At 41.1% G+C, this 20,483-nt stretch overlaps 1 protein-coding gene across 1 annotated transcript in view; it reads left to right on the forward strand.

The window, feature by feature from the left end:
* The window catches only part of LOC117528424 (MAGUK p55 subfamily member 2-like), a 39,495-nt gene that overhangs the window by 14,564 nt on the left and 4,448 nt on the right, over window positions 1–20,483 (forward strand). The window contains exons 4-13 of the mRNA XM_034191051.1: window positions 3,396–3,551; window positions 3,761–3,931; window positions 5,276–5,383; window positions 5,881–6,000; window positions 6,668–6,799; window positions 6,949–7,051; window positions 13,330–13,398; window positions 13,554–13,715; window positions 15,021–15,223; window positions 19,455–19,583. Coding sequence (XP_034046942.1) covers window positions 3,396–3,551; window positions 3,761–3,931; window positions 5,276–5,383; window positions 5,881–6,000; window positions 6,668–6,799; window positions 6,949–7,051; window positions 13,330–13,398; window positions 13,554–13,715; window positions 15,021–15,223; window positions 19,455–19,583 — 1,353 coding nt within the window. The remainder of the gene's footprint in view (window positions 1–3,395; window positions 3,552–3,760; window positions 3,932–5,275; window positions 5,384–5,880; window positions 6,001–6,667; window positions 6,800–6,948; window positions 7,052–13,329; window positions 13,399–13,553; window positions 13,716–15,020; window positions 15,224–19,454; window positions 19,584–20,483) is intronic.

Genomic DNA, 20,483 nt, shown 5'->3' on the forward strand with positions numbered 1-20,483 from the left:
AGGTGACTGGTGACGACGTGCAAGCAGAGTGTACTTAACCCTCTGGGGCCGACACCGTCGTATATGATGGCTGAGACCAAGTTTTACTAAATTAGAAATAACTTTTTAATGATATGAGATAGAAACTTACTTTTTTGTGCTGAAAAGTTAACTCCACAGACTTTTGAGCCAGCCATCCACCATCTTTGTACTCCTCATAGAAGCTGTGTGATGACGTGTGCAATGTGAGTGTCCAATTGGAATTGTTTCACCGTCACATGGTTTTCCAATATCCAATCGTAGGGCAGAGCAGTCTCACATGGTATCCCAAAGATCGTTTGTAGAAGGATTGTGTTACTTTCTGGCATGTGAATGCTGTTTGAAGAGCCCCTGGCTGCTGGCTCCATGCATAAAAGCACAGCGTTGCGCATATGAATGAAGGTGATCAGCATAAGAAGGCCTCATGCAAGCTTACGTGGTCCACCAAAGATTGTCAGTGGGAGAAATAACTCACTACTTGGCCAGGAATTGTTGAATAAGCCTCTCTCGCTCTGTTCTGTGCGCTGTTCCGCCACCAATTCTGTGCACACTTACTGCACATTTACAATAATGTTTGTACTGTAATCTAACACATTCACAAAAATGTTGTTTTTACATTCTTTAACCCCAGAGGCACCCGAAAATTGCTGTTTACGCATGCATATGAATTGAATGGGGGGGGGTTAACAGGGCCTCAAACTGTGAAGAGAGGCTGTTTATAGTGCAGGAACACATTCCAAGAGAGTCAAACTCCATGGAAATAAAAGGTTTGTGTTGCCTTTGTGTTATAGCAGGCAGAAATTGCTTTAAGATGTGGCATAAAGACAAACAAAACGCATAGACCATTTTGTATATATTGTTCAAAATGTGAATTTGTGTTTATTTTAAAACCTTTATTTTTGTACATTTTTTAAAGCAAGACCCCAGACAACCTTTATAACGTGTTAGAATAGTTGTTTATTATAGTTTGCTGTGTGTTTTGAATAAATATGTGTGAAAATTATTTTCCATTTTATTTTTTTCTTTCTTATTTCTGATTGTAAACCTTTATTACACTTATAAAACACTCAAAGTGCAGGCTGTCATGAAAAAAAAGAGAGACATACTAGTTGATTGTGGGATACAGGGTGAGCTTTTAACAGCAATAATAAAACATTTATGCCAGGCGAGTGAACTGTCCAAAAAATGCCCTTGGGCCCAGTGTTGTGAAAGTGTAGGAACACGGACCCACAACAGGGGGCGTAAATGAATGGGCAATGGATAAGCCAAAACAGTAACAATTTAATGTTATGACGTGCACAACGGAATACAGACAAAACAGGTTTGGAAAAACAGTCAATTATACGTTGAGTGACGTGTGGGCAGGCTCGAGGATAGGAGACGTCCGTCCAGAAACGAGCCGGATCCCACACGGCTTCCACCACCAACAGATCTGAAGAACACGGGAGTTGCCAAGTCCTGGGTCCCCAGGTGGCCACCGTCTCCAGCTGTCAGACCTGGTACTGCTGGCAGAGAGAACAGAAACAGTGCAGGTGAGTGTGAGTTCGCACACTCAGTAATCCCTCAGTCTGTGTTCCGGAAGGAGGGAGAACCTCCACCTCCAATAACACACTCGTACAGCTCCTGCGAAACCACTTATCTGGTTGGGGTGTGAGGCGAAGCCGTCGCAATCCACACCAAATGCCAATACCGCAGACAAGGACACCGTCACAGGAAAACGGCTGCAAATGAGATCAGACTATTGTTCAGTTTAACTTCAGCAGAGAAATTACCTTTAGGGTAGCTGATTTCTCGGTGGGGAGGTGGAGTTGCAGTCCGGCCTTTATGGTGATGGTGATGAGTAGTGGATGAGTGACAGCTGGTACAGATGATGAGTGACAGCTGTCACTCCCGGTCACTCCGACGCCCTCTCGTGCTTGAAGCCCGCACTTCAAGCAGGGCGCCATCTTGTGGTGGTGGGCCAGCAGTACCTCCTCTTCAGCGGCCCACACAACACCCAGAGGGTTAAAATGTGAACCTGCTTATGTATTGCAGGTCTGATTCTTTGCACAGTGTCACTGGACTATAGGCCTGGTTTTTGGAGGTCTAAGGTTCAAATGCTTTGTGGTGATGAAAGACGTCAACGCACTAGTTGTGTGCCGGACCACACCATAATTTTAGACCAATACGCCAACATGAGCACAAATACTATTGTGATTTAGAGAACACAAGCACTGATGTATTCATAGTATTCATAGTGACTACAGCTTGAAACTTGTTTGGTCGTCCTCATCGGCGTAAAAAATTTAAGTTGAAGCAGCGTTTGTTACAGTTTTTGTTCAAAGTTGAAAAGCTCAAGTTTCTTTCTTTTGTTTTCAAGCGTGTTCCCAGGTCTTTATTTTATAAGCCAGCTAGTTGCCAGGTCTGCATTTTTAAACCAACCTGTTAGGAGGCAAGTCAGATTAAGCTGTTTCATCCCGTTTAGTAGAATGGCACCCTGAGGAATAGCTCTGTAATATACGCAATCCGCCATCTAGGGTTCAATTCAAAGAAATGTATTTCATTACAGAGACTACAGCAGCCACAACGGGCTGTTTTTGTCTGTTTTTCATCATCCACTTGTGTAGAACATGTGCATGGGACACTATGGAGACAAACACAAGAGGCAACAAATTTATTTCTTACCACTGGGGGGGGATTCAGAATGTGTTAAAGTCCATAAGCTATTTTCTTTTTGCTTGTCCGACTACACTTTGAACATTCACAGTAAAACACCTGAAATGAAGGCACTAACTTGTTAGCTTTCCAAATCTTTGTCAGTTTTCTAAAGCCAGCTTACTGGCACACAGCACATATGTTCTCTTCAAAATCTACAGCAAAGTTGAATTTTTTTTAATGCGTTTGAAGCAAATCTTGCACTCGGAAAAAAATGGAAGGAAAAGCTTCACATTGTGTTGGACATCACAGAGGCCTCCATAGAAATGAAGCCAAGCCTATGTACACACACACTATGTGGAAATGAGCCATTACAGTCACGGATACAAGCCACAGTCATAAAATCTGGCCTGATATTAATATATAGGTGGTGTTTAGATGGGTTATTTTGGCATTTGGTTAAAGATACAGCTATGATAACGACTGAATACTAATGTGAAGTCATACATCACCATTGTCCTTGAAGGACCACAAAAGGTCAAACTAAAAGTTATAACTGCTTAGCACTTGATCAAATGTCAAGGCCAAAGACAACCACATATTATGAGTGAATCACTATGAAATAATTTGCATGAAACTGTCAAACCTGTAACATCAAGGTGAACACTGAATCCCTCTTCTACTTACAACATGCACCTGTCTGTATTTTTTTTTTTTTTTTTTTTGGTGTGTGTTCACACTAGGAGCCAGAGGAGACCCCAAAAGAGCAACATCTGTCACCTGTCAGGGAGAATAACGTGGAGCTTTTGCAAGAAATCCTCAGAGACTTGGACCCCTTTACACACCGCTCCAATACTGCAGCTGAGCTCGCTCGCATCCTAACACAGCCACACTTCCAGGTATAAAACACACACATATACATGCCAAATAATGTTACATGTCAGCAGACTCATTGTAATACTGTTGCTTTAATTTCAAAATAAGGGGTTTTCTTTGTTGTTGTTTTTTTTTGGGGGGGGGGGGGGGGTTGCATTTACATGCAGAAATATCAGAATGGGATGCAGCCAGGATTAATAACTGTCAAATTTTATCCCTATTCCTCGGGCAGTCTCTTCTGGAGACTCATGATTCAGTGGCGTCTCAAACATGTGAAAGTCCAGCCGTGAGCCCAGGTGACTATGTAGATAATGACCAGGAAGACAGCCAATCACAGAGCCTGCAACCACCACCCGATGCAGTCGGCATGGTGGGCATACGCAAGGTAGCAGGGGAGCATCTGGTATGTAACATTAAGCACAAAGAACTATTTTTTTTATTTACATTGCTCTGCAGTGCTTGCTTGCTTATATAATAAGCACACTTCATCAGTTAATCAATAAATATAATCAAGAAGAGGGTACACTCATGAGCTGAGCATCACATGCTGAGAATTTGGACTATGACATTCATTTGGGTTAGTGTTGATTACTTTGGTAAATAAATTAAGAAATATTCACTGAAGCATGTACTTTTTCTTCTGATACTACTGGCGGATCTATGGGGGGGGCAGGGTTTAGGGGGTTTAAACCCCTCCCTTGAGCTGTGCCAAAAATTAAATGCCTATGTTGCAATTTGTCAGCCAAAAGCTTAATCCTCTGGGGTCCAGGGTGTAATTGGGTGTTTTTGAGTACTTTTGATTTTACCTTCTTAATTTACCTTAAAAACTGCTTACTTGTTTGGTGTGATTTTTTTTTTCAACCTCACCTGCGTAACTTTACAGTTTTTCTTTCATTCTGACATACTGTGTTAACACAGTGAACCTAAATTTACAAAAAACATAAAATCTGAATAGAAAAAGTTTGTGTTTTTTACTGTGAAAACCACAAACATGTTTAACAAACCATTTTTATAACATAGAATGCAAATATAAATTGTACATTTAAAAATATATGTACAAATGTAGCAAACAACAAACGTCTATACAATTATTTACAATAAAATGCAGGAAATGCTTCAAGTGTTTTTATTCAAATATTAACGAAACAATAAGATGCCACAAAACATATTTGTACCACTCAAAAAATAATTCCTGTTGAACACAAGACAGTGTGAACACAGTCCTGATCCACAAAAGGAGTGCCACTCCTCCTGTTGTCCACCTGGAAGCAGTGTTGGCATTTTAGTCTGTCTTTGGTGGGACCATCTGAACTTCTTAATAAAATTATAGCAATTACCTGTTCCAAATGTCCAAAATACATGCTTGAATTGCCTGAGATAGCAGGAAAATGCACCCTTAATTTCAAAATCTTCCATGGAAACTGTATTTATAAGTAAAAACAATCTAACCATGCTACCATAGTAGATTCTGGGTAACTTTCAAATATTTCTGTTAATATACAGTAAACTACTGGCATCTAGAGGTGCCAGTATTATACTGTTATTATACAGTGTTGCTGAATTATGTTGTGATTGGCACTGCATAAATAAATAGAATTGAAAATCAGAAAGATGAACCAGAGCGATTGTATAATTTCATGAGTGCCATGAACTCAATACCTCTGTATATCAGCTCCAGTCAGTCTTACTGCCATCAGTAATGTGTTGATTGTATTATTGGCGATCAAACATATAAAATGTGTTTTAGGGTGTAACATTTCGGATGGAAGGTGGTGATCTTGTGATAGCCCGCATCCTTCATGGAGGGATGATAGACCAGCAAGGATTGCTACACGTTGGCGACATCATCAAAGAGGTTAGTGTAACTTTTGGCTGTTCTTTGAAATGCAGCAATACATCATGCTCAGTATGCTCATGATGCAGTATTTTTGCAAAGTTAGTAGATTACATAATTTATTTTATATTTTAAAGTATGTCTGTAATTATTTTTAATAACTGATTTTTTTCTCACAGTTTTTTTTTTTTTTTTTTTTGCATTTCTAAAAGCCTCTTTTTCTTTCCCGCTGTATGTGACGTGCTATTTGAGGGAGGACATTTTCAAAAAAAATAATTCTACATGAATTAAATGTGATTAATTTAAATTAATTAATTGCAAAGCTTGTAACTGAGATTTGTTTTTTTGCCTGACATATAAATCTGGACTCTGCATGAGTCTTTGTAATGGACTTTGAGACTCTCTATTTGTAAGTGCTTCATAAAATTACTCAAATGAAGTACTTGAAATAAGCACAGTAGTGTGTTTTACTGTTTGGCAAATCAAAGTGCGGATTCTTCTCTCTATTGTGCTGGTAGGTGAATGGGCGTGAGGTGGGGCAGGACCCCAGGGTGCTGCAGGAGGAGTTGCAGGCCGCCAGTGGAGGTGTGGTTCTGAAGATTCTTCCCAGTTATCACGAAGCCATACCGAGTGGTCAGGTGATAGACGCCGCACACTAACATGACTGAAAACACTTGTCATTTTATAGCCACTTATTTTCCCAAAGGTGGAAATTTAATTCATTTCACTGGTCCACCTCCCTGTGTTTTTATCTTAAAATGTAATATCAAGTAGCTGGCACCGGGGGGAGCAATAGTTTGCCATGAAACGCCAAACTGATTGCTCTCCCCAACTTAAAACCCTGATCATGTATGAAATCACCAGCTGAGGTCATGAGCAGGAGGAGATCCTGCACCATCTTGCCCCTTCATGGCAGTTTTTCCCACCCCTGAGAGAGATGGACCTCTTTCGCATGAGGATCATCCTCACAAGAGCGGAAAAACTTTGTGGTCTTGTTAGCTGATTATGTTTAAAAATCCAAATGACACTGGACATTTGAACATTTGAATATGATATGGTTTTTGTAATCATACGCCTAATTTAGTCAATGTTGCGCAATAATTGGCTTAAAAAAATTATGCTTCTACAAATTTTGATATGTATTTCATAATATGTGCAATGATGTACATGTCTATAGTTTATGTTATGATTACTTCTTCATAGTTTTTGTGTTTCGTTTTTATAAATATAAAGACTTTCGTTAACATGCATACTGTGCCATGAAACCATCATGACAAAGGCTCTTCTCTAAACCTTTTCCTTCAGGTGTTCTTTAAGTGTCACTATGATTATGACCCGGCCAATGATAACCTAATTCCATGTAAGGAGGCGGGGCTAAGGTTTGAAACTGGAGACATCCTGCAGATCGTCAACCAGGATGACATCAACTGGTGGCAGGTAGACTGTGTGCGTGTGTGTGCGATTCAAATTAACATTGCCATCTTTATTTTGAAGGTCGACATTTTGGTCAGATGGGCATCTAATAAAATAATAGACTATAATTATTTGTTTTCATTTTGGGCATTTTGTGTATTTGCTTTGTGCAGGCCCGTCATGTGGAGGGGGGGAGCACTGGTCTGATCCCCAGTCAACTGCTAGAGGAGAAGAGGAAAGCCTTTGTCAAAAGAGATGTAGAACTAACACCTGCAGGTATGTGTTGCTTATTTTCCATGGCATGAACAGGACACTGGTCCATTACAGGTTACATTCCAGCTGGTACATATTTTACTGCAGGGTGAACTGAGACAGTGCATATTCAGTGCCTTGTTCAAGGGCACAAACAAGGAGTACAAGCAAGACCCATGCAGGGCCCGTATTCACAAAGAATCTCTGAGTCCTCTCAGAGAGCTCCCAGCTTAGCCTAAAGATTCCTTGCAAGGAATCTTAGCCTAAGAGTGATCCAGGAAGTCTCTGAGAGCAACTCTGAGCAAGGAGTGGACAGAAACTTTTATCTTTGTGAGGACGTGGGGTTGACCCTATTGCTAGGTATGACACAGTCCTCCAAGAGGTGCGATTGGTTGTCACAAGAAAAAAACAAATTCACTCTGCGCTCCTAGGTATGAATGGACCGTAAGGTCAACTTATCATATAACCTGAACTGTATTAGGGCCCCTTCACACATATGCGCAAATCAACCAAATTCGCACTAAAGTGTGCATGAAGCAGGAATCGTTTGCAAAACATGTCAAATTGTAGCTGCTTCTAACGCCTCGTACACCTGTTGCTACAACTAGCTGAAAGACAGAGTGTGCGCTGTGTGAGCCCATCAGTCCCTCTCGCAGCAGGTGCCGGCCAAATTCCAGCTGACACACACAAACATCTAACACTGCTCGTTTGGCACTTAGTGCGAATGGCCACACATTTTCTATTAACATGACAACAGTCAGTTGTCATTGTCATGCTGGCAGTGAAATTTGTCTAAGTGCCCCATGAGTGTGGCTTTGGTGTGTGCGCTGAACTGTCAGGAGGTGTGGTCACTGAAAGAAGCAGCTGTGGAGATCTGTGGATCTGGACATCCTAGCTGGACAACATGTACTGTGTTTCGATGACATGGATGAATGCCGCATACACACCGGGCGTGACGCCAGCGACAGCAGCGACAGGTTGCCATGTAATCCCGATGGAAGGATGCGTTTTGGCGCCAAGCCGCGCAGCGCGACGCGATGGACGTGAATGAAGCGACGCGAGTGAAGCGATTTTGAGCGATTGGCGCGTTTGCGATATTACGTCACGTTGCCCTCCTCCCCAAGTTGAAAAATCTGAACTTTTTCATCTTGTCGTGCCGCGATGACCAATCAGGGACTGAATATGTAGTGACGTGGAGATGTCTGGAGTTTGACTGAGTTGGATGTGAACATGTCCTGTCTCTGGTAGCAGCCTGTGAGCAGGACTTATGTCCCTTTTGTCCTTTATTTCACAATTATGACAGAGTTTTTGGAGTGAGTAGCAGCCCCACAGCAGGTGGAGCGGAGGTTTTTTTTTTTTTTCACGTGTGCACGTGAGCGAATCGTCCCTGAAGATCATTTTATTAATTAACTACACAGATGTATAATAAAGCAAATGGTGACTGGTTTCTAAACACAATTATGACAGGTTTTTTTTGGGAGGAAGAGCGAGGAGCAGCCCCACAGCAAGCAATGGAGGTTTTTTTTTTCTTTTTTTCTTTTTTTACATGCACGCGCGCGAACAAATCATCCCTGAAGATTATTTTATTAATTAATTACACAAATGTATAATAAAGCAAATGGTGAATGGTTTCTAAACACAATTATGACAGAGTTTTTTGAGGAAGAGCGAGGAGCAGCCCTACAGCAAGCAGTGGAGGTTTTTGGTTTTCTTTTTTATGTGCGCGCGTGAGCAAATCGTCCCTGAAGATTATTTTATTAATTAACTACACAGATGTATAATAAAACAAATGGTGACTGGTTTCTAAACACAAATAATAACAGAGTTTTTGGAGCGAGCAGCAGCCCCACAGTAGGGGGAGCGGAGGGTTTTTTTTTTAATTGTTTACATGTGCGCGCGTGAACGGGACAGGAGGTCCTCAAACTGGGTCAGGCAGAAGGACCGCTAAAAGTGGCCGTCATCCAGGCGCAGCTCCTGCAGCAAATAATGATACTCCCCGAATTGGGAACGTCTCATGACGTTTGTCAGTTTTCCACAACAACTCGCTCCGTGTGATCAAGGTCCGTCATCTTAACTTGACTGACAACCAGAGCCGGTGAGTGGAATGGAAGCTCCTTCTATTTGATGACGCACTGGGGCGAATTTTCGCTGCGAAAGCAGAGCGACACACCAGGCGATGGTGGCGCGTCCGTCGCCACGCGACCAACGCAAATTTGTGGCGTCAGGTCGCGCCCGATGTGAACACGGCATAGCAACTGCCCACTGTGACGCGTGTTTGCTTGCTGTCATCACGTGGACATAAATAAAAACATACGAGGTCTATCAGAAAAGTATCCTACCTTTTTATTTTTTTAAAAAACTATATGGATTTGAATGACGTGCGATTACACCAATCATGCTTGAACCCTCGTGTGCATGCGTGAGTTTTTTCACGCGTGTCGGTGACGTCATTTCCCTGTGGGCAGGCCTTGAGTGAGATGTGGTCCCGCCCTCTCGGCTGAATTCCTTTGTTTCACACGCTGCTCAAGACGGCGCGCGTTGGTTTATCAACATTTTTTCTGGACCTGTGAGGAATATCCGAGTGGACACTATTCGAGAAATGAAGCTGGTTTTCGGTGAAAAGTTTAACGGCTGATGAGAGATTATGGGGTGTTTCTGTCAGTGTAAGGACTTCCCACGGAGCGGGACGTCACGCAGCGCTTCCAGGCGCCGTCGTCGGCCTGTTTCGACCTGAAAACATCCTAATTTAAGGCTTAATTCACCCAGGACGTCGTGAGAGAACAGAGAAGATTCAGAAGAGGCCGGCATGAGGACTTTATGCAGACATTCCACTGTTTAAGGACATTTTGTAATGAAAGACGTGTGCGCAAATTCGCCGAGTCGTTTCCGTGATGACTCGGCGAATCTGTGTGCGCCGCGACAGGAAAAACACATCCGTGTTGAAAACCATTTGTAAAATTCAGGCGGCTTTTGATGGCTTTCAACAAGTGAGTAACTGAGAAATTGTTTAACAGCTTGGGCATGTTCCAACTTGCCCGTTAAGGTTTCCAACGGAGGTGTTTTTCCTGTCGCGACCACCCGCGGTCTGGTCCAGCCCGACATGCGACTCTGCCTGCACGTTCTTTCATTACAAAATGTCCGTTAACAATGGAATGTCCGAATAAACTCCTCATGCCGACTTCTTCTGAAAGTTCTCTGTTCTCTGACGACTTCCTGGGTCAACAGAGCCTGAAATGTGGAAGTTTTCAACTTGAAACGGCGACACGCTGCCGCCTCGAAGCGCAGATCGCCATCAGGCACCGTGGGCCGTCCTTACGGTGACACTACCAGACCAAAATCTCTCATCAGCCGTTAAAATTTTTACCGAAAACCAGCTGAATTTATCGAATGGTGTCCACTCAGTTGTGCCTTACAGTTTTGAAAAAATTTTGATCAAACAAAGCAGCAGTCTCTGAGCCATTCCTAAACAATGAAAAAATCGATGAGAGGGTGGGCGACTCCTCACTCAAAGACTGCCCACAGGCGAATGACGTAACCGACAGGTGTGAAAAAACTCTTGCATGCCCACGAGGGTTCAAGCATGTCTTATGTAATCACATGTGATTCAAATCCATATGGTTTTTGAAAAAAATAATAAGGTCGGATACTTTTCTAATAGACCTCGTATATTGGTTTGGCAATGGGCTGCAGCATGCCCCCAGGTTGAAATGGACCGTCAGATCATAACACTCCGTGGGCGATCTGACTGTCACGTCACTCACGTGAGCTCTGTTCCACATGACGTGGTGTAAGTCCTGCGGCGAACCGTCCACAAGACACACGTGTCGGGCAGGACACGCCACCAGCAGATGTGGACATGAAAAGAGCGAACTGCTTCTCATTCATGTCATTTCATGACTGTACGTCAGTGACCATGGGTCATCTACTCGTACAGAGGAACAGACAGATCATATTTGTATTGCCCGCTTGAGAAATGTGGTGTTTTTATATGGTGTGTGATTTTATTTTCTTTAAATACATCCATATCCTTTCTGATATCAGGCAGTTTCCCGCAACTTTCACAGGACAGTGATGGTAGCTCAGCAGTGAGGTTTCTCACTGGAAATCAGAGCTTTTGGAAGGTGCAGGTTCAATTCCTGTGGGTGGCATGTCATTTTTATTTTTTTATTTTCACAGCAGCTGCTGTGAAAAGCTGCTGTGTCCGCGTGCACGGAACCGTTGCAGCGTGTGTTTTTTTTTCTTCACAGCAGCTGCACGATGTGTAACCACATCGTGCAGCTGCTGGCACTGTGTTCCCGCGTGCACAAACGTCACACCGGCATCGTGCACGCCTGCCAGTCAGCGTGATGTTTCATGGTTCATACGAGCTCTACTGCGTGAGTCACCCTGGAGTTGTACGTATTTGCACTATGTGTGAAGGGGCCCTAAGACGTGTAATTGTGAGATTAATTTAATGTCATGATGATGAAACTCAACAACATTAAATGAATTGTTACACAGCTTCAAAATGTTTGAACGTGCTTCATTCACATGCCGATTATTATATTGATTAGCATGCAGATCCACCGTGAATCTGCTGTGGCAACCCCGAGTGCAAACAAGGGAGCTGCTGAAGGGGCTTACTTACCATCTTGGTAATTGCACAGAATGGAATTATTGGGCCACAATGGAAACAAGTGCATATGTCACTTTTTGTGTTACCCTGTATACTAATGTATTTTAGTTTCTACATATTTATTCAAATCATAAGCGATGAGTGTGAGAGGTTTTGATATGTACCAATCTAGTTTATGTAATAAAATGTCATAATTATATGGCTACGATGCTACGTGTGTTCTTATTGGCTGATTTCCAGTCTGATATTTTCCCATATCAGACTGGTTACCATGACAATCAGTCTGGATCACATATCACATTTGTTACAAACCAGGAAGCTAAAAACACAATTAGAAATACCAAGTCGGACGTGAACATACTCCATAAAAATCTAAACAGCATCGGAAAAAACACAGATTGAAAGTCATATAATAAACAAATAACTCTCAGTCCATACTGTCAACACTTTGGTCTGATATTCCCATACAGACCTCATGCTCAGTTAATAATCCTTTAGTATCAAAGGCTTTCTTCAAGTCTAAAAGTGTTACCACCATGTACTCTTTTTGTCGACTGCAGTTGTTAATTCATCGACAAGTTTCATCAGTGCAAACGTAGTTGAATGATTGGCACTGAAACCATATTGATTGTCTCTCAGTATAATGTGCATCTAATCGTCTCACAAATGTCTTTTCCAGAATCTGTGAAAACTGAGGAAGCAGTGAAAATAATCTATAACAAAGAATAAATCTTTGTCATTAGATTTAAACAGAAGAATGATTTTCACAGTTTTTAGATACTGGATGAAATATCCCAGTTTTAAATGAAAGATCACAAGTATAAGTCAGAGGTTTAACCACACTTCCAATAATTATTTCTACACTCAACAAAAATCTAAACGCAATACTTTTGGTTTTGCTCCCATTTTGTATGAGATGAACTCAAAGATCTAAAACTTTTTCCACATACACAATATCACCATTTCCCTCAAATATTGTTCACAAACCAGTCTAAATCTGTGATAGTGAGCACTTCTCCTTTGCTGAGATAATCCATCCCACCTCACAGGTGTGCCATACCAAGATGCTGATTAGACACCATGATTAGTGCACATGTGTGTAGCTCAAGAGTAGCTCAGATTAAGGATTGAGTTCAGAAGATCATGGGTTCAAATCCCCGCCTGACTGGAAAATCACTAAGGGCCCTTCGGCAAGGCCTTTAATCCCCTATTGCTCCCGGTGTGTAGTGAGTGCCTTGTATGGCAGCACCCTGACATCGGGGTGAATGTGAGGCATAATTGTAAAGCGCTTTGAGCATCTGATTCAGATGGAACAGATTAAATAATGGATGGAACAGCGCTATATAAATGCAGTCCATTTACCATTTTATATACAGGAGTGCTTTGAGGAATTGTTTTCCTTTTTTGTCAGCATTGTGACATAAAATAACGAAACAAGACATGGGTATAATATCACTTGAGAGGTCAAAGATATTCCTGTAGATTGATGATAATAACCCACCAAAGGATTATCTTTGAGAAAATTCTAATTGTAGATTTCTAAACCAGGCCATGAATCCATTGTTCTTATTTAAAATGCTCTTATCAGAAAAGTGGTTATTTCCAAAGTTTCTGATTTGTTTTCTGGTAGCATTGCCTAATTAAGGTTATTTACTTTTTTCTTTTATTTATTTTCAATTTGTGGCAGGAAATCTTTGCACTGGCATTGGAGGAAAGAAAAAGAAGAAAGTTATGTATGTGACTACCAAAAATGCAGGTAACAACTACCTATTTACCCCAATGAAACATTAAATCATACATGTGTTTTCCTGTTTCTTTTATCTGAAATTATTTTTCCTGTTCATATTTTTCACCTCTACCTTTCTTGTATTTCTGCATCCACTCCTTTTTATTTTTTTTCCTTCCTTGCAGAGTTTGACAGACATGAGATATTGCTCTATGAGGAGGTGACCAAGGTCCCACCATTCAAGAGGAAAACACTGATTTTGATTGGTGCTCACGGGGTGGGGAGGCGGAGACTGAAGATGAAGCTTCTTCTGAGGGACCCACAGCTGTTTGGCACCACAATTCCATGTATGAGTTATCAGAAAACATCTTCACCTTAGACCACCAAACACCTCGTCTAAAATCCACTGCTGTCCAGCACTATGTAAACAGCGCCAACAGTCAGATGCGCCTTGCATAAGCGGGTTCACAGTGCATGTACATTGTGTTTGCCTGAACATATCGTCACGTCGCCTACAACACTGTATTAGTATGACAATGTATTATCTATTGCACGGATGACAAAAAACTAAGAGGAAGGGGAGAAAACCTACCTTATTTACTGGAGTATAAGTCACTGTTTTGTTACTCGATTGGTCCTGCGACATACACCTGTGTGATTTATATTCTGAAAATACAAAAAAATCTCTCTCTCATCTCTGTCTGAAGCCCTACTCAGGCAGAAACTGTTTGCATGGCATGTAGGTCCACGTGTAACCTTCGACACCCATCTCGCCACTGTCCATCACAAACACACCACATAATGCCACACTCGTGCTGGCACTTGCCAGGGTGTGGTCATGTTCAAAATACTCACTGCTCAACTTTACTGGACATGCAGTCACATCACTACAACACTAACTCAACCACGCACAACAGGCTGAAGAGCACAGCACGCACCCACAGTGTCATATTAAGAGCTGTTGCACCTCAGTCAGGTGTGCATTTGGTGTCAGCATCTTTGAAAGTTGTTATGATGGGGGGAAAAAATCACAGTCTCACACACTTTCAAATGCAGCCAGAATTATTTGCTGCACCACAAGTGTGAATTGAAAACAGCCATAAAATGAAACAAGAATAAACACTGATGTTAAGCTACAGAACTTCACTGTGCTGCTGTAGTTCCCCGAGGTGCCACTGACCGCTGTGCACACTGATTAATGGAACTCAGGAACTAATCCCTTAATGGGCTTGAAATCCTTTCATTTGCGTCCATTTTCTCGATGCCTAATGAACATAATCAATCCAACCCCTCTGTGCCCAGTACCTGGTTTTGCACCTGTATTTCCCACTGCTTAAATGGCAGAGTGTGTGTGTGTGTGTGTGTGTGTGTGTGTGTGTGTGTGTGTGTGTGTGTGTGTGTGTGTGTGTGTGTGTGTGTGTGTGTGTGTGTGTGTGAACACCCCAGATGGGGTGTTCACACGCATCTGCTGTCATGATAGGGCCCATTATGTAAGTTTCTTCACAAAATAATGTTAGAACTGAATAACCATTTATTCAGAATGTTGTGGGTTATACAGCCTTTTTCTTCTTTTGTGGCCAGATGCAAATTTATTACATTGTAAATGTAAACACAGTGAATAAAGTAACTGTAACTGATTTTCTGCTCTACAGACACCTCCAGAAAACCAAAAAAGGGCGAGCGTGAAACTCGGATGTATGCATTCATCAGCCGCAGCAAGATCGAGAGTGACATCAAAAACGGGCGATATCTTGAACATGGCGAATACGATGGGAACCTGTATGGAATCAAGATCGACTCAATACATGAGGTGGTGGATGCTGGACGCATCTGCATCCTGGATGCCAATCCTCAGGTACACGCACACACACACACTCATATAATTATATTACAGAGTCGTCAAAGGTGCTCAGAGTTCACAAACTATAGGAGCACTCTGCAGAGGGTATTCCTCTGCCAAGGCACATCTTATTCTTCGCTCATATGTCGACCTCTAAAGCTAAATACTGCATTACATTACATTACATACAACCCCTGGCAAAAATTAGGGAATCACCGGCCTCGGAGGATGTTCATTCAGTTGTTTAATTTTGTAGAAAAAAGCAGATCACAGACATGACACAAAACTAAAGTCATTTCAAATGGCAAATTTCTGGCTTTAAGAAACACTATAAGAAATCAAGAAAAAAAGATTGTGGCAGTCAGTAATGGTTACTTTTTTAGACCAAGCAGAGGAAAAAAATATGGAATCACTCAATTCTGAGGAAAAAATTATGGAATCACCCTGTAAATTTTCATCCCCAAAACTAACATGCATCATATCAGATCTGCTCATTAGTCTGCATCTAAAAAGGAGTGAACACACCTTGGAGAGCTGTTGCACCAAGTGGACTGACATGAATCATGGCTCCAACACGAGAGATGTCAATTGAAACAAAGGAGAGGATTATCAAACTCTTAAAAGAGAGTAAATCATCACGCAATGTTGCAAAAGATGTTGGTTGTTCACAGTCAGCTGTGTCTAAACTCTGGACCAAATACAAACAACATGGGAAGGTTGTTAAAGGCAAACATACTGGTAGACCAAGGACGACATCAAAGCGTCAAGACAGAAAACTTAAAGCAATATGTCTCAAAAATCGAAAAATGTACAACAAAACAAATGAGGAACGAATGGGAGGAAACTGGAGTCAACGTCTGTGACCGAACTGTAAGAAACCGCCTAAAGGAAATGGGATTTACATACAGAAAAGCTAAACGAAAGGCATCATTAACACCTAAACAGAAAAAACAAGGTTACAATGGGCTAAGGAAAAGCAGTTGTGGACTGTGGATGACTGGATGAAAGTCATATTCAGTGATGAATCTCGAATCTGCATTGAGCAAGGTGATGATGCTGGAACTTTTGTTTGGTGCCTTTCCAATGAGATTTATAAAGATGACTGCCTGAAGAGAACATGTAAATTTCCACAGTCATTGATGATATGGGGCTGCATGTCAGGTAAAGGTACTGGGGAGATGGCTGTCATTACATCATCAATAAATGCACAAGTTTATGTTGATATTTTGGACAATTGAAAGGATGTTTGGGGATGATGAAATCATTTTTCAAGATGATAATGCATCTTGCCATAGAGCAAAAACTGCAAAAACATTCCTTGCAAAAAGACACATAGGGTCAATGTCATGGCATAGGGTCAGTGTCAATGAGCAGATCTGATTTGATGCAGGTGTTAATTTGGGGGATGAAAATTTACAGGGTGATTCCATAATTTTTTCCTCAGAATTGAGTGATTCCATATTTTTTTCCTCTGCTTGGTCTAAAAAAGTAACCGTTACTGACTGCCACAATCTTTTTTTCTTGATTTCTTATAGTGTTTCTTAAAGCCAGAAAGTTGCCATTTGAAATGACTTTAGTTTTGTGTCATGTCTGTGATCTGCTTTTTTTCTACAAAATTAAACAACTGAATGAACATCCTCTGAGGCCGGTGATTCCATAATTTTTGCCAGGGGTTGTACATGCAATCCCACAATGCTGTACGAAATAAAGAAATATTGTGGGCTATGTGAAACAGTTGGTTTGACTGACACAATCTGTGCATTCTTGGACAAAATATTAGAAACATTTTTAGTGTAGGGGAAACCGGGGCACAGTGAATCAGTAGCTATATCTGCAAAACTACATAATATATTTGCAGCAGTTATGCCAGATTTTTATGCATAAAGACATCCCCTTATAAATTAGCGTTTGGTTTTTGGATACATTAAGGGTAAAACTAAGTGGCAAGTGAAGTCAGTTTTTTCCTGTCAAACGTAAATTTTGTGGATGTCAGTGTCTTTGTATTTATTTCTCACAACAGTGGAAAGGTGGACCAAAAAATTATTAGTTACAACCCCAATTCCAATGAAGTTGGGACATTGTGTAAAATGTAAATAAAAATAGAATACAATGATTTGCAAATCCTCTTCAACCTATATTCAATTGAATACACCACAAAGACAAGATATTTAATGTTCAAACTGATAAACTTTATTGTTTTTGTGCAAATATTTGCCCATGTTGAAATGGATGCCTGCAACATGTTTCAAAAAAGTTGGGACAGCGGTATGTTTATCATTGTGTTACATCACCTTTCCTTCTATCAACACTAAATAAGTGTTTGGGAACTGAGGACACTAATTGTTGAAGCTTTGTAGGTGGAATTCTTTCCCATTCTTGCTTGATGTACGACATCAGTTGTTCAACAGTCCGGGGTCTCCATTGTCGTATTTTGTGCTTCATAATGCACCACACATTTTCAGTGGGCAATAGGTCTGGACTGCAGGCAGGCCAATTTAGTACCAGCACTCTTTTACTATGAAGCCACACTGTTGTAACACATGCAGAATGTGTCTTAGCATTATCTTGCTGAAATAAGCAGGGATGTCCCTGAAAAAGACGTTGCTTGGATGGCATCAGTAGTTGGGGAGTTTATCCCGGACAGACAGAAGTGGCAGCATGAAAAGCACATGGTACAACACTGTATGGTCTTACATAAATGGCTATTTTGGGGGTAATTTTCAGTTCAACTTTTAGCAGTTTGTTCCCCATGTCATGAGAATTCAGAATATATATATATATATATATATATATATATATATATATATATATATATATATATATATATATATATATATATATATATATATATATATATATATATATATATATATATATATATAGTTTTTAGGGATACATATTATAGTTTGGGAGTTTATCACAGACAGACAGACAGACGTAGCCCTTTATGTATATAGATTTTAGTGTTTTTATCATAATTGTTGAATCTGGTAGTGTCTAAATTTGACGCCACCTCATTTCAACCTGAAATCTGTCTGCTGGTACAAATTAAAAGACTTATTTATTATGTGTTCAAAAGTAATAAACTTTTTTTTTGAGGAATCTTCCTTTAAAAAAAAGAATAAAATTGAATCTGTAAAAATAAAACCAGGTCATAGAGGATAAAATGTATTTATTGCACTGTATATCATATTTCCTTATAGCCCGGGCGTTTATTTTTTCCAACAGTCTGCAGACCCGGTGTCTAAATGAGGCAGGCTCGTACACAAGGCAAGCTAGTATTAACAATAATGCAGCTTGCTGCCTGCTCTGTACTTTAGAAGTTTCACACATAACCCTGGGTGTGGCTAGCTAAAAACAACCACTTTACATCTGTCATGTAGCATCTAGCTAGCTGTTGTCAGTATCTTATATTCAGCTTTATTTTGCCATATTACAATAGTTTTGACCATTTGAAGTGTGATTCCTTCCTGGATGATCAATGAGGATCCCTCCCAAGAATGGTTAAATGAAAATGGACTTTTCTACAGTAGTCAAATTTTTTTTCAAAGCTGAAGAAAGAGATCTACTCATGTTGTGCTTCCTTTGCTTCATTTAATGACAATAATTAATTAATTTCAAACTGTACGTACCTTGCTGTTTTTTTCGGCAAACGCAACAGTTTGCAGCTTTGTCTCAACAGTGTAGGGACTGTACTTACTTTTTGTGACAACACTGGTAGAAGGAGTCGCTCCCTCAGGAGTCAAATTGCTGGTATATTGTCCATCAGCACATACGCTCGAGCAGGAGGCTGCCATTTGGACCCTCGACTGCTCACACGGACAATCAGCCAGGCAAGTCGTCTGGCAGCTAACATACGTGACTCGGCCTTTAAACAAGACTGGCGCGGATTTAAGGCAGGTGTTTTTTTTCTGGCGGAGTTTTGACCTGGCAATTAAATGAGACAGGCCGTATTTAAGGTCAGGTGTTTAATCAAGGAAATCCAGTACATCGTTTCCGCTCATTCTCTGTATAAATAAAGTGTAATCAGTCACTGCTTGTCATTTACAAGCTTCATTTATTCAGTTTGTCATGTGCCTTGCTGAGGGGAATTTCAGCAGCAAATGTTGTCAGACACATGAAAGTAACTCATTATCTTCGAAAGGCCACAGCTCTCCGGTCAGCTGGTTAGTTTGAAAGAACTGTTCAGACCTTAAAACAGTCCTGATTCGGTCCTAATGAGCGTTTCTGTGTGAATCTGTTCCAGTCTCTGAAAGTACTGAGGACATCTGAGTTCTTGCCCTACGTGGTTTTCCTGCAGTCTCCAGAGTTTGAGGTTCTAAAAGCAATGAACCAGTCGGCAGTAGAGGCAGGCGTGGTTCCAAAGATGCAGACGGTAAGAAACACACACAGACAGGTTACTCTTTTAGCACGACCGCTTCTGGAAGTGTTAAACTCCATAAGTGGTTTCCACTATTCTAAGTGTTGCTTCCTGCAGTACTAAGCTAATCAGTATATGAGAACATTTTTCATTTTAAATCAGACATTTTGTCTGGTTAGTTGTGAGACCAGTGAGAGGATACAGTTCTTTCGTCTCACTCCTTTTCCATGAAATGTGCAGATCTTGATTTCACACTGGGAGAATCAATTTTTTGCCTCTTGGCACACCCTGTTTTGACGAAGTCCTTATTGTACACCAAACTTAATTATTTCGCACTGCTCTTAACCACATCTTAAAAATAGATAAGCGTCTTTAGAAATACCAACCCGTTAAAATCAGATGAGGGCAGCACGGTGGCTTTGTGGTTCACACTGTTGCGTCACAGCAAGAAGGTCATGGGATCGCTTCCCACCCTTTCTGTGTGGAGTTTGCCTGTTCTCTCCCTGTTTGTGTGGGTTCCCTCTGGATGCTCCGGCTTCCTCCCACATCCAAAGACATGCAGCTTGGGTGAACTGGAAACTTTAAACACTTTAAACTGACTTTAGGGGTGTGTGCGATTGTGATTGTGTTTGTTTGTCTTTATGTGGCCCAGTGACAGACTGGTGTCCTGTCCAGGGTGTACCCCGGATCTCACCCTATGACTGCTGGGATAAGCTCCAGCCCCCCGTGACCCTTATTTGGAGAAAGATAGAAAATAATCATCATCCACAATGCAGACAAACGGTCATAAATGTGATTCTGTCCAGTATTTCTTTCAAGCTGACATGCTGGAGTTTTTTTTTTTTTTTTTAAACCTTTGTCCTCCTGCTCATCAAAACCCAGTCAAAAATGTGTCCATATGAATATTGATGTCTT

The sequence above is a fragment of the Thalassophryne amazonica genome, chromosome 16 (assembly GCF_902500255.1).
Source record: "Thalassophryne amazonica chromosome 16, fThaAma1.1, whole genome shotgun sequence".
NCBI lineage: Eukaryota > Metazoa > Chordata > Actinopteri > Batrachoidiformes > Batrachoididae > Thalassophryne > Thalassophryne amazonica.